The sequence below is a fragment of the Coenobita brevimanus genome, chromosome 92 (assembly GCF_032717465.1).
Source record: "Coenobita brevimanus isolate Jiangsu-jjx chromosome 92, ASM3271746v2, whole genome shotgun sequence".
Classification (NCBI taxonomy): Eukaryota; Metazoa; Arthropoda; class Malacostraca; order Decapoda; family Coenobitidae; genus Coenobita; species Coenobita brevimanus.
The window spans coordinates 880,832-893,569 of NC_137045.1; the positions used below are offsets into that span (position 1 = coordinate 880,832).

Genomic DNA, 12,738 nt, shown 5'->3' on the forward strand with positions numbered 1-12,738 from the left:
CGCAGTAATGTAACACTATTTGTATGTTTTATGAAGTAGCTTGTTGAACTCCGGAAGCAATTCGCAAATTATGGAGTTAAATTTGAATGTGTGATGCTGCGGATTTTCGTTAAGTTGTGCGGTGATTGTGGCGTCACAGGTGGCCGGTCACGGTGATTGCTTCCTTCCCACCTTCTCCACAATAGTTCTCTCCCAAAATATGATCATTGATACATTGGTTTCGCTGGAAGCAATTTTTTTTTCGCAGGTTCTCTTCCATGAATGTAAGGATATAATTAAAGCGTCGTCGCCCTTTTTTTTTTTTTTTTTTTTTTTTTTTTTTTTGTTATAATATTTGTCCGCTAGCTGATTTTGTATTTTTTCCTTTACAATACAAATAATGCAAGTCATTGTGCCACTGACAACGGCAGGGCCGCGGATTGTCAAAGTTACCAGCAGTTTTTTTCATTGTTTTTACTAAGACCCTGATACTCTGGCATGGGCCATAAGGCTGTATTGTTTAGACACTGAATATGTTTTACAGTACCTTTGTCATCAGAATGTAGTAGCATATATTATTGTTCGGAAAAAACAAAATGACTAACTGGCCACCTCTAGTATATTTTCCCTTGCTCTCAATGCACTGGCTCTGGTAGAGTGACAGTCGTGACTGTGCTGGAGAGGAAATACTTGCAAAGTATTGTCGTGGAAAATGAATAGAACCATGACATAATGTTAAATATTTAGGAGTGTCACGACGCAGTGAATATTTGTGGTGATCTCATTACGTATGAAGTGACATATTGTGCATTTCTGTGACGCGCATACAATAATTTGCCTAGTTACTTGAACAAATGGTAGTGTTTGCGATTTCGACGCAGATACTAGTAATCATTAGAACGAGTCTGGTGGTCAAGGTTGGCTATCGATTATTATCACGTGCCCAGTCATGCACTCTTGCACGCAGCCCTCCCACCGACATGAGTCACGAATCGACATGTGCAACTGTACAAGGTGGCTTGTTCCGCCTATTATTGTACATGACTTTGTTTAAGACTGTACAATTGATAAAAAAAAAAAAGATGTAAATTTTATATACAGCATGTATATATACCGCATATATGTGAGAGATGTAACAGTCTCTGCAAAGGTCTCTCCTTGCCCAGAAGGGCTGTTTGGTCCATTGGCCCATGCCCGTGGGATTCATCACGTTGGCAAACCTCTATGCTGTACATGAAGTAATCAGGGACATTAAAATACGGGCAGTGTTAATTGTTGGTACGGTAAGACTACTCTTATAATGCATGATTAGCACCATGCCCCTTTTCGTGCCTTAAAGGACAACAGGATACCCTAGTTACCTTGAGAGAAGCATATTAGTACTTAACAGACTAACCGTTGTTACTGATTGGTACGCTTTCAAAAATGTCTATAGCAAGATGCCCTAATCCTGAAGGGGATGGCCACAGACAAATTGCCTCTGTCACTGGGTCCTGTGCCATCTGGCTGCCAGCCCTCAAGCTTCCCACATCACCCTAATTCATGTCTGTCAGATGTGATTGTGTAAGTCATCATCCATCCATCATGTCCAAGTATATCTGTCTGTCTAACAGAGCCAGATGCCTTAATCATAGAAAGAGGTGGTAAAGAACTACCATAATTACATGTACTTATAACCACCTGTCCTTTGCTATCAGACTGCCCTCCCTCTAGATTACACACCTATACAGTATTTACTTACCATTGACACTACACATTCATTTTGGAAATTTAATATTTGAAGGATGAGAAAATGCATTTCTTGAAAGAATAAATTAGTGTCATCAGGCTTTGATAAGATAAGCTGGTGATATACAACAATGAATACCCTGAACAATGAAGTAGATGCTTTGGACAGACTTCGTGGTGTGTCATTGAACAGGAAAAGCGCGTGGAAAGAGGAGAAAGAGCGAAAGTTAATTAAGTTGAAGCAGCTGCGTGCGGAGAAGGAGAAACGTCGAAATAACCAACTGGCAAGAGAGGTGCATGTTATCCCTGCTCTTCATTATAAAAAGGCATTTGGGGTGGTGGTAACAAGAGTAGACTAGGCATCAAATTACTAAAGTTGTTAATAAAGTTATGTGTGGTATAATTTGTACTTATTTCACCATGCTTTTGTTTATTGTGGTATAATTCTGATAACTCTTTTGCTCTAACCTGATGAAGATCCTTAGCCCCTCTCAGCTTAGTTGATGGCCAGGTGTAGTGAGACCAGAGGATCAGTTTTACTGGTAACAAACAAGACTCACTCTTATCTTGTATCTCATGCAATCACGACATATTGTAGTACTGTACTGTATATGAGTTGCAGGAGTGGCCCATTTCCATCAGGTGAAAGCAAACTGACTATATTCTTACATTGTGTTTCCTCAGGCCCAGGATGCAGCACTGCGAGCCAGCAATGCCCCTCGAAATGAGCAGGATTTGGACTCTGCACTCATCTCCCTTGGTGTGGCTCCAGTTTCAGGTATGTTGATGATGCTCAGCTTACCCTGTCTTCAGTATCTGTCTATTTATCTGTATTATCAAAATATAGCCAAATGCCTTAATTCCAGAGAGGGTGGCCCTGAGCAGTTTTTTGTGCTGTATACAGTATCTCCCTTCCCCCACCTCCCACCATTCTCATACTTACTCTACCTGTCCACCCTGTCCCTCCATCGCATCTTGGATTTCCCTTTCCCTCCCTCTCCTTCCACTTTACTCACATATACTGTAATCCACTTGTCAGTCTGTCACTGCATTAATTTAAGGTACAGTATGTTGTTGTTCATGCTTTATCCATTGTCAGGCTGAATGTTCTATGCTAATTGTCAGTGTAGTAATATTTCAGACTGTTACATATGTGCAGATGTCTTTTCAGTCTTCTGTATTGTGCTGTATCCAGTAATTACCAGACGTAGTTCATTAGTGTTTAGTTGGAATGTACCTAAACCCTAATTTGTGTTTCACTTTCATCTGCTGAACTGAGATTAGCGGGGAGGGTGTGTAGTGAAAGCCTGTCAGGAACAAAAGCCTTATTCCCAGGCCTGTGTATTGTGATGTTTTTGATGTACAGAAGCTATAATAATGCATTGTGGTTTTCAGTGTGTGTGTGTGTGTTCTCTCTCTCAGAATCTACCATTTGAGTATCTGTCTTTCAGGTGCATATTTTGCTTAGTGTAGCGCAAAATTGTGGCTTAGAATTTGTACACGTTAATGTAGTCCAAGTGTAGTGAATTGTATGCACAGTATGTCTTTTGTAACAATATACAGTATTTTTAATATTCTGTGCAGTTTAATGTAGTCAGAGTACCATATAGTGAACTGTGTATGTGCCTCATTTGTAGTACAGTAGTAAATAAGCTGTACCTTCTTATATAGAGAGGACTTTTACAGACAATCATAGAAGTAGCTCATTTTTAGTAATCAGGTTTATCATCACTTGGGGAATTTGAGTGCAGTACCTTTATGTATTTCATTGCTGCCAAACCCGTTGAATCTATATTTTTATGCTGTAATGAATTGCATGTTTATTGAAATTAGGAAAGCAGTCTGGTGTTTAATTGGTGTTTCCATAATTTTAGCAAAGCTTTTTTTTGGAGCTGATATTTTGCATTGGATTTCCTATTACAGTAACAGGTGAAATAAAAGACAAAACTCTTGATCTTCATGAATGTGCTAAGAGTATTTGTGCAGCACAAATTGATGTAGAACAAAGGACAGCCAGAAATGATCATGACAATGGTACAGTGACAGAGTGTGGTGTGTCTTTACTTGGGGAGTGTGCTTTTTGTGCACAGTACTGTACTGTATTTTGTTAACATTTGCCCTGCTTGGTGTGGATTTATACCTCTCCTTTTGTATGTATAATTCTACTGTGTATATTGTGTCATGTACACTAGTAATAAGAAATTCATAAAGTATTGGTATTGTTTTGATTCTACATTTCTGTGAGTAAGATGTATGAGAGAGTGGCACACAGGAGGACTACTGGACCTCGGGGAATAGGCCTATCAAGTCAGTGCCCTGAGTTGTACACACAGAAAAAATATAATTGTGTCAAAGTAAGGGTTGCAGGTCTCAAACCTGCATAGGTGAGATGAAGTAATATTCCCTAACCTCCTCATTATGGTGACACTTTAAATTTTCTCACGACCAGATGAAGTAGTCCAGCTTAGATACACCTTCGTGTAGCACGGGGAACTACAGTATAGAGTTGGTTTTTAGCCCTGTCACTCAACTTATTTGTTTATTTATCTCTAGCTAAATGCCTTAATTCAAGAGTGGGTGGCCACAAAAAATTACCTCGATGTCTCTGCCATCAGACTGTCCTCTCTCCAGCTCACACCACCCTTATGCATATACCTCTCCATCCCTTTCTTGGTCTCCTCCCCCTCCACCTAATCCTGATACAGTAGTTATCTGGTGTTCAAAATTAGAGCCAGTATTGTAATAAAGGTGTTAGCATGTTGAATGGACTGGCAGTGGATACTAACACACCGTCACTGTACAGTATAAATATTTATCTCTGAGTTGGCCATTGAGAACCGAAAAGCAATTACATCATAACACTGGTCCATTTCCTAGGTGGTATAGGAGGCTTTACTTCTTCCAAAACAGTTTATTGTGCAGATACACCTAAAACTTTTTTGTAAGTTGTATGTATTGCTTTAATATCAGCATAGTTTGCATCAGTAGCATACAAGGGGATTTTGAAGTGTAGTATGCAGAATATGTTGCCATGGAAATGGTGTCACAAAATCCCCCAAACAGTTCTAAATTTGACCCACTGGCTTATGCTCTTGATTGTCTTTATCCTAGCGGCATGTCTACTTACAGATATCTGTGTATGGTTTGCATTGTTTTTTGAAATATTGACCATTCATATAAAGCCCAATATAGTCCTCAACACAAGTAACTAATAAATTTTTTAAAAATTATTATTACCGTCCCTTTTTTTTTTTCAAACTATTGTATACAGTATAAGGTGTCCCAGAAAACTTTGGAGAAACTTCAAGATGGTAGTTTCCAGTAAATACTGTAATGCAATATAATCATGAGTCCAGTGCTCAGCCATTAAGGAACCACAATTTTTAAAAACATGAGGAAAAATGGTCTCCCTCACCATTAATTAACTCATAAGTTTTATCAGTAATTGTAGCTCTGTAATGGTTGAGAATTGGACTGGTGTTGTCAAACCACATGCTCAAAATCAGTCCTTCAGTAACCTCCTGAAGGGTCTCAAAATTTTCATGGGACACCTGGTAGAAATGAAGTGCATTTGCATAAATGTATTTAATAGTGTTTTGGAAAGCCATTTGCACTGTATACATATCATATAATTGGTACATTTTAATGACCAATTTTACATTAATGCAGTTTGGTAAAAAAAAAAAAATAATTTTTTAAATCGTATAATACTCTTAATACAGAAATCATAAGTAGGTTCTTAGAGACATACCCTAAGTGGCTGTAGAGATTTCATAGCACCTCTTCCTTCTTGATGTACTCTGCACATTACACCTCAGAATCCACTTTGTCATTAATGCAGATAATTTTGATATTAAAATGATATAAGAAGCATACAAAGAAGGTCAGGGTTTAATAAGCACAGTGTCAATAAGGAAGTGGTGCTATACAGCTTCTTGTGCCACCAGAATTGCAGACCTGAAACCTACAGGAAATAACAGTTCAAGATACAGTACAGAGTATTTGATATTTTCCTTTCAGTGGTGCTGGATACCATGTCTAGCATGTCATCTGATCCTGGAGATGCATCTGCTTCCCCAGACAAGAGCTTGGAAGGAAATGCTACAGCTTCCCCAAGGACTCCAAGGTGTGTTACCAGGGAAGTGTGTGTAAGGTACTGTACATTGTCACTCATTATAAATAGCTTTCAGCTTGTTTAGTTTCTTCATCCATCCATCATCCAATCCATTATTCCCTGATTTGGAACATAAGGGCTCAGGACTAGGTCACTCAGCCCAGGCATTTAAGGAGAGTGGGCCAGTTGCTTTTAACTTGTGTTTTTCAGGTTTAGGTACGGCAGCAACTTATCGTACATAGCTAAAGTGGGTTTAAGTATGGGGTGATTTTCTAATATTTTTAGTGAGTAGACGTGAGATATTATTATGCAAAAAGTGGAAACTGAGTACCAGTGTTTTAGTCAAGACCAGGACCAAGACCAGACCCTCCGAGACCAAGACCAAGATCAAGACTAGGACCAATACCAGACCCTCCGAAACCAAGACCAAGATCAAGACCAAGACCACATCAAAGTGGTCTCAAGACCAAGACCAGTCTCGAGATCTACAGCATTAGTATCTATAGACAGTACAACGCTGGATGGTGCACTGTGAATCGAATCAGCCATGATTTTTCTCTGTGTATGATCATAACTTCTGACCTTCCCCACACCATGATGCACTTTGTAATGCTGGTCTCGACCTGGTCTCGAGTAAAAACTCCGAGACCAGAAGCTTTGAGACCAAGATTGAGACCAAGACCAAGACCACATCAAACTGGTCTCGAGATAAGACCAGTCTCGAGACCTACAACACTGCTAAGTACAGGATGGAAGCCTGCAGAAGGTTGTTTTTTTAACATTTATAATTATGAGGGAACATTTATTTTTCCAGTGATACTGTTGGATATCAAGATGTATATTTATGAGTGTCATGTATGTGCAGGTTTTTTCAAATTACTATAGGTTGAGATTGTCATGCTGTATTCCTCATCCCATTTCTGAAGTGGGAAATGGGATTGGAATGATGATATAATGTCATAAGACTTACCTTATCACTGAAGCCAGGATTTGAACCAGTATCTTTGCAGCCCACAGTCCTCTTCTTTGTCAGATAAGCTGTTGAATGCAAATTAGATTATCAAGTACATATTTCACTTGCACATTCACCTCAGTTTCATTTTAAAAAAAAAAAAAAAAAAAAAAAAAAAAAAAAAAAGTGTACTAAAGGTAAAATTCAGTACCATAATTGAATTTTTAAAATCATGAATTGAGGGTATTGTTTGTTACTGAGTGAATATTAATGCCCACAGCTGTACATATTCACCTCATATTCCAGTAAAAAACAGCCGCAGTTGTCAGTAGTAAGTGTGCAGGCAACCAACATCCCCCCACGCGAGACGGTGACGTATGCCAAGGGAGTGCAGACATCGGGTTCCGGTGATGGCCACGGTTAGTGCATCGCCCTTGCTAATAGCTAGTACTAGGGAAGTGTAGTCAGCATTCCTTAAATAGCTAGTACTGGGCAATTGTAGTCAGCTTTCAATTTAAGTAGGTCTGAAAGTTTAGCATAGTAAACCCGTATGTCCAGTGAGCCCTCAGGTTAAGGAAGTGTTGAATTTAGGATAGGTTATACCCAAGTTGAACTGTTCATTGATGAGGGTGTGCAGGATATACAGTATTAGTATGTATTCTTTAATTAGCTTTTACCAGTGAACAGTTTATTAACCCTTAGCCGGCAGTGGAATTATATATAGACCGTGCAAAATCTACTGAAAAATTGCTGATAGACTATATATAGATTCTTCCCCCCAAATTGTCCCTTGTAAATCCTAGCAGAGACTATATAGTTGGCAGTGCACAAGGGCCCTAGATCCTCAGATATTCCTAAGTGGCAACATACTTTTGCAGGTGGCTTACCTAACACTGCTGATGCAGTGACCCAGTCAGTCTGTTCCCAGCTCTTAGAGGGGACACAAGCACTCCTTTGTTTCTCCTGTAGACCTTAATTTCTAATTTTCGTTTAATATTTGGATATTGTAGACATAATCATGTCCCACACATGGAGGAACATTGTTAATGATGAGATACAACTTATTCTAGATCAGGATTTTGATGATGATTTCATAGATGATAGTAGTGATTCTGCATCAGATAGTGATGATGATGACACTCATAGTGGTGATGAATCACAACCTGAGACTGCAGAGGAGTCATATGATAATCTGTCAAGTGCAGAAGTTGATGACAATTTTGACAGTGCTTCAGTTGGGTGGTTGGGCCTTTCTTCAGTTAGTAGAGAATGTTTGCCATTTACTGGAGAGACAGGGGTCAAAGTAGTTTTGCAAAATCCTCAGAACCCACTGGAGATTTTTTTGTCTTGTAGACAGGGATATAATTGAACTTATAGTGAGAGAAACAAACAAATATGCTGCCAAGGTCTGTGAAGAAAAGAAAAGGAAGGGGAAGATGATGAGAAAGAGTAGAGATCTGATGTGGAACTAAACTGATGTTGGGGCGATGTATACGGTACATTTTTAGGTTCAGTCATTTTACAAGGCATAGTAAAGATGCCCATAATCTCCTCATACCACTCCACCAACCAGATGCTTGCAACACCGTTTTTGCTATATTAATGAAATACAACAACTGTTCCACATTGCGGTAGAGTCTATATGGGGATTATATTCAACCCTTACATGCGGTAGATTATATTTATAGATCATGTTAAAACGTTACATAATGCAGTGTAACTATATTTATGTTCCAGTCTTGTGGTTGGGGGCATCTTTTTAAAGATTTATTTATTAGGTGTTTGTCAGGAACTGCTGCTGCCGGCAAAGGGTTAAGTATCATTATGAAATAACCTTAGGTCATGGTATAAAATTTTGAAAATTATCATAAAGGCCTGTGAATTATACCCTGGTTTCTGACTACAGTACAATTCCAATTATTGCCTGATAAATTGATACATAATAGAGCTGCTTGGAAGGCCATACAATTTGTTTATATATTGTACAACCAGATATTTAGTTGACCCTATATTAAATTGATTTTTCATTATAAACTGCATCTGTTTTAAACTTTTCATTGGTAAAAAATGTAATTACAGTTGGATGAACCTATTAAAGTTTATAGGCTTCTGTGAAAGAATACTGAAATAAGTATATACAGTATCATAAACATAGATAGTGCCTTAAATGAATTCAGGGTAATTACCATAAATGTAGGAAATAATGATGGAAAGTAGCAGCTTGAATATTTAGCCATTGTTTGCATATATTGTAGGTAAATACTGTAGTGATGGAGAATAGTATTGTATTAGTCAATGAATGGTTTTAGACTAGGTCAGTGTAAGGAAAGTACATTTACTGCTAGGTACAGAATTTGGTGCTGAATGACGTAGACTGATTCATGATTGTTGGTGCATGAGAGGGGAGTGAGTAGGGGATGTGGTGGCCTGGTGCATGAACACTGGTGCAGTTGTGAGCCATAGGAGCAAATTCTGAGTTGCATTGGAGGCTTCGTAGTATCTCTTCCTTAGCTTTTTTTTTTTTTTTTTTTTTTTTCCAGTTCTGTATGCAATTTATGTAGCTTTAATATAGGCAGTTTGCATCAGTATCACGTAAGAGAATATTGAGGTATCGTGCACAATAGGCCGCTAAGGAAGAGGTGTTGCAAAATCCTCAAAACCACTTAGAATATGACCCATACTTTCTGCCAATCCTCTGCCCCAAAGGAAACTGTAGCCAGCTTTTCACCCCAGGCAAAGACCTATGATTGGTAGTGCAGAGCTTTTTTGAATGACATAATAATCAGTGTCATTATGAACTGCTTGTTCAGTCTAGTAGTAGTAGTGGTAGTAGTAGTGGTGGTGGTGGTAGTAATAGTAGTAGCAGTAGTAGCCCAGGTTTGGCTGAAATATGAACTAAGTGGATTACAAATTGAAGTTGTGCTTCCCCTGCCGCCCACTATCTTCCTTTTGGAGGATAAGGAGGGGATTGAGGGACATCTGTATAACCAGGTTGCTCCACCATCTGGGTGCATCAGGGCAATAACAAGAAGGCTTCCCTCACCAGCATTGTTGATTCTAGTAAAGCAGATGGTAGATATTTGCCTGGGTGTGAGGTCCTGGCTATAACAAACCCTCAGCCTCAGTAGGATTGAAGGTGATCAGAAACTATGGCTCACTACTTTACCATATATCATATAGGAAACACTTGCATTGTAAAGTATCAACTTCAGCATTATTCTGATGTGAATGGCTGTTTGAGGAATTACAGTGTACTTTAACTAACAATGGTATTTTCAAGAGGCATGAATTCTTGGTGTATATAAACACTAATGTAGCATGGTACTGCCTCAAAAACTCTCATGCTGTTTATATATTTATATGCAGTATATATTTTTATACTGTACACAGATACATATATGAAAGTGTACCTCTCTTTGTTTTAATATAGGCTATGCAGGAATGAAGCAATGGTTCAATCTCCGCCCAACCTAATTGTTACCAAGTATAGTCCGTGCTACAGCCCAGGAAGCTACAATAAGCTTTATTTTATTTGCACTGTAGCAGTGATATTTTGAAGTACTGTATTGTTTTTTTGTGTGGATGGTCAAGATTGATGAGTGTAGTTAAGATGGAAGATAAAAAGGTAATAGCACATTGGTATTGTGACTCCAGGCTTATCTAAATGTGAACCTGGTGGACTGCAGGACTTAGTTTCCCATTACCTGCGGTCCACCATCCTTCTTGCAGTGGATAGGGAAGGAGTTAAGCTTATGTTGTTCCCAGATGTGTCACTGAATTTCACACTTTCACGTTTCTCAGACATAGGTTGCTACAGTTCACATAAATTGAGGATTCATGATAGAAATTCAGTTTAAATGTATCTGCTAATATGATCTTTATGACTGCTTGTATGTTAAGACAGGTGATATAGTACAGGGCACAGAGGTCATTAGAAATTTTTCACCATCTTGCATTTCCCCTTATGGGATTAAGGCATCTAGCAAGGGATAGATAGATTCCCCCACAAATAAGTTGTTATTCCAAGTGACATATGAGGCTTTGTAGCACCCCTTCCAGTTGTCTTATTTTGCTGTTCTTGAGTATTCTTTTGTATGTTAGTGATCATATATTATGGGCATAGTTTGAATTGGTAGCATACAAAAGGATATTGAGATGCAATGTGTAGAATAATTCAGTAAGGAAGAGGTGTTGCAAAATCCTCAAAGCCACTAGAATACAACATATTGTCAGGGTTAGAACTTAACCTTTTGAGGCTTGGAATTTTTTACTTAAAATATTTATTTCATTTATTTTATTTTATTCTTGCCATATGCTGGTGATATTATTCAGCTTAGGATAGGCTTTTTGAACTGGAGGGGTTAGATATAGTCTTATAAACTCCTTCAGTACAAGAGACCTTTCCAGAATGGAATAAAATCGTATCATATCTGTAAGAATAAATTAAAATGGATGTCACCAAAATGTAGGGGTTCCACAAGAGTTTCTGTTTATATATCTTATCCTCCCTTCCCCCCAATGTATGCTGATATACCCCAGAACATTTACACCTTTCCCATCAACAAAGAGCAGGATATGTGGCTGTCAGTATACAGTATTGGCTGGTGTTAAATTTGTGGATGTTATTTGTTCTCGTTAGATCTAGTCTGTCATTTTTTTTTTCCTTTTAGGTTCTGTTTTATCTTTTGCATGATAATTGTTCACTGGCGCATGTAGCTGTTCTTGCTTTATTTTTAATTTGGTAAATGCAGCATGGCTGATTGCTACTACTCTTTCTTTCAATAAATGACTGTCAGGCTTAACCCACTGAGCCAGGGATGCCTTTTTCAGTGCAGTGCATTCTTGCCATCTCCTGACATTTTTATTCAGCTTAGAATAGACTTTCAACATTGGAGGGGTTATATTGGTCATCATGAACTCCTTCATTGTGAGAGCCCTTTCCTAAGTCGAAAAAACAGCAAGAAGAAACTGAAAAGGACATCACTGGGATTCAGGGGGTTAATGGGTGAAGAGGAAGTGTTGCTAGTACTGTTATCAAGTATCTTTGATGTGGGTCTTAAAGTAGTTTGGCTGAATAATCAGCTTTGATTGTTAGGATAACATATATACTGGTATATATATATATATATATATATATATATATATATATATATATATATATATATATATATATATATATATATATATATATATATATATTACTGTGTTGTAGGTGGTTTAGGAGCCTTTGTAGCACCTCTCCCATACTGATTCTTTTGCATGCTACATCTTGATATTCTCTTGTATGCCATTTATTATCTTTTATATCAATATAGTTTGCGTCAGTAATGTGTTGGTGGATATTAAGGTGTAATGTGCAGAAGAAGTTGCTAAGGAAGAGGTGTTACAGTCTCCAGAGGCACTATAAATGCAACCCTTAGTTGCAAACTAAATGAAATGTTCCATACTGTGAGTAGTGCATTAATGCCTCAGGTAGCCTAGTTAGTTAGATTTTTTTTTTTTCTTTTTTTTTTTCTGATTCATTGGTTTATCCATAAGAGGGTAATGCCAATTCACTGATTTTTTTATTTCTAAAATGTTCTTCTGATTTCTTTACTTATTTATTTAGTGAAGCGTGGCGGTGGTTTTGTAAATTAGCTGAGTCTATCCCATGAGCATCACATAATTGCTGTCTTGCCTTTGATTAATGCCAGCAGCTGTATTTATCATAGAATGCCTTTCAGACAATAACCTTGTGCATTATATGTGAGTGGCAGCCTCAGTTTACAATTGCCTTCAGCTAAACACCTACTGTTCTACAAAATTATCTTGGTTAATAGGTTAATTAGTCACTTCATTCATTCGTTGTGGCCCCAGGTTCATTTGTATGTTAACTCAGCAGACTTATGGACGAAGCTGTCCTTCTCCTACAGTCCACCATCCTCCTCGTGGGGTGTGGGGAGGGAGTTTACAGGTGTTTGTATGT

General features: G+C 38.2%; 1 protein-coding gene across 7 annotated transcripts in view; it reads left to right on the forward strand.

The window, feature by feature from the left end:
* Positions 1–12,738, forward strand: part of sw (cytoplasmic dynein 1 intermediate chain short wing) — a 60,881-nt gene that overhangs the window by 7,583 nt on the left and 40,560 nt on the right. For all 7 annotated transcript variants that reach the window (XM_080282033.1, XM_080282035.1, XM_080282037.1 and 4 more), the window contains exons 2-4: positions 2,392–2,485; positions 5,728–5,833; positions 7,080–7,192. In XM_080282033.1, the coding sequence (XP_080138159.1) occupies positions 2,392–2,485; positions 5,728–5,833; positions 7,080–7,192 (313 nt within the window). The remainder of the gene's footprint in view (positions 1–2,391; positions 2,486–5,727; positions 5,834–7,079; positions 7,193–12,738) is intronic.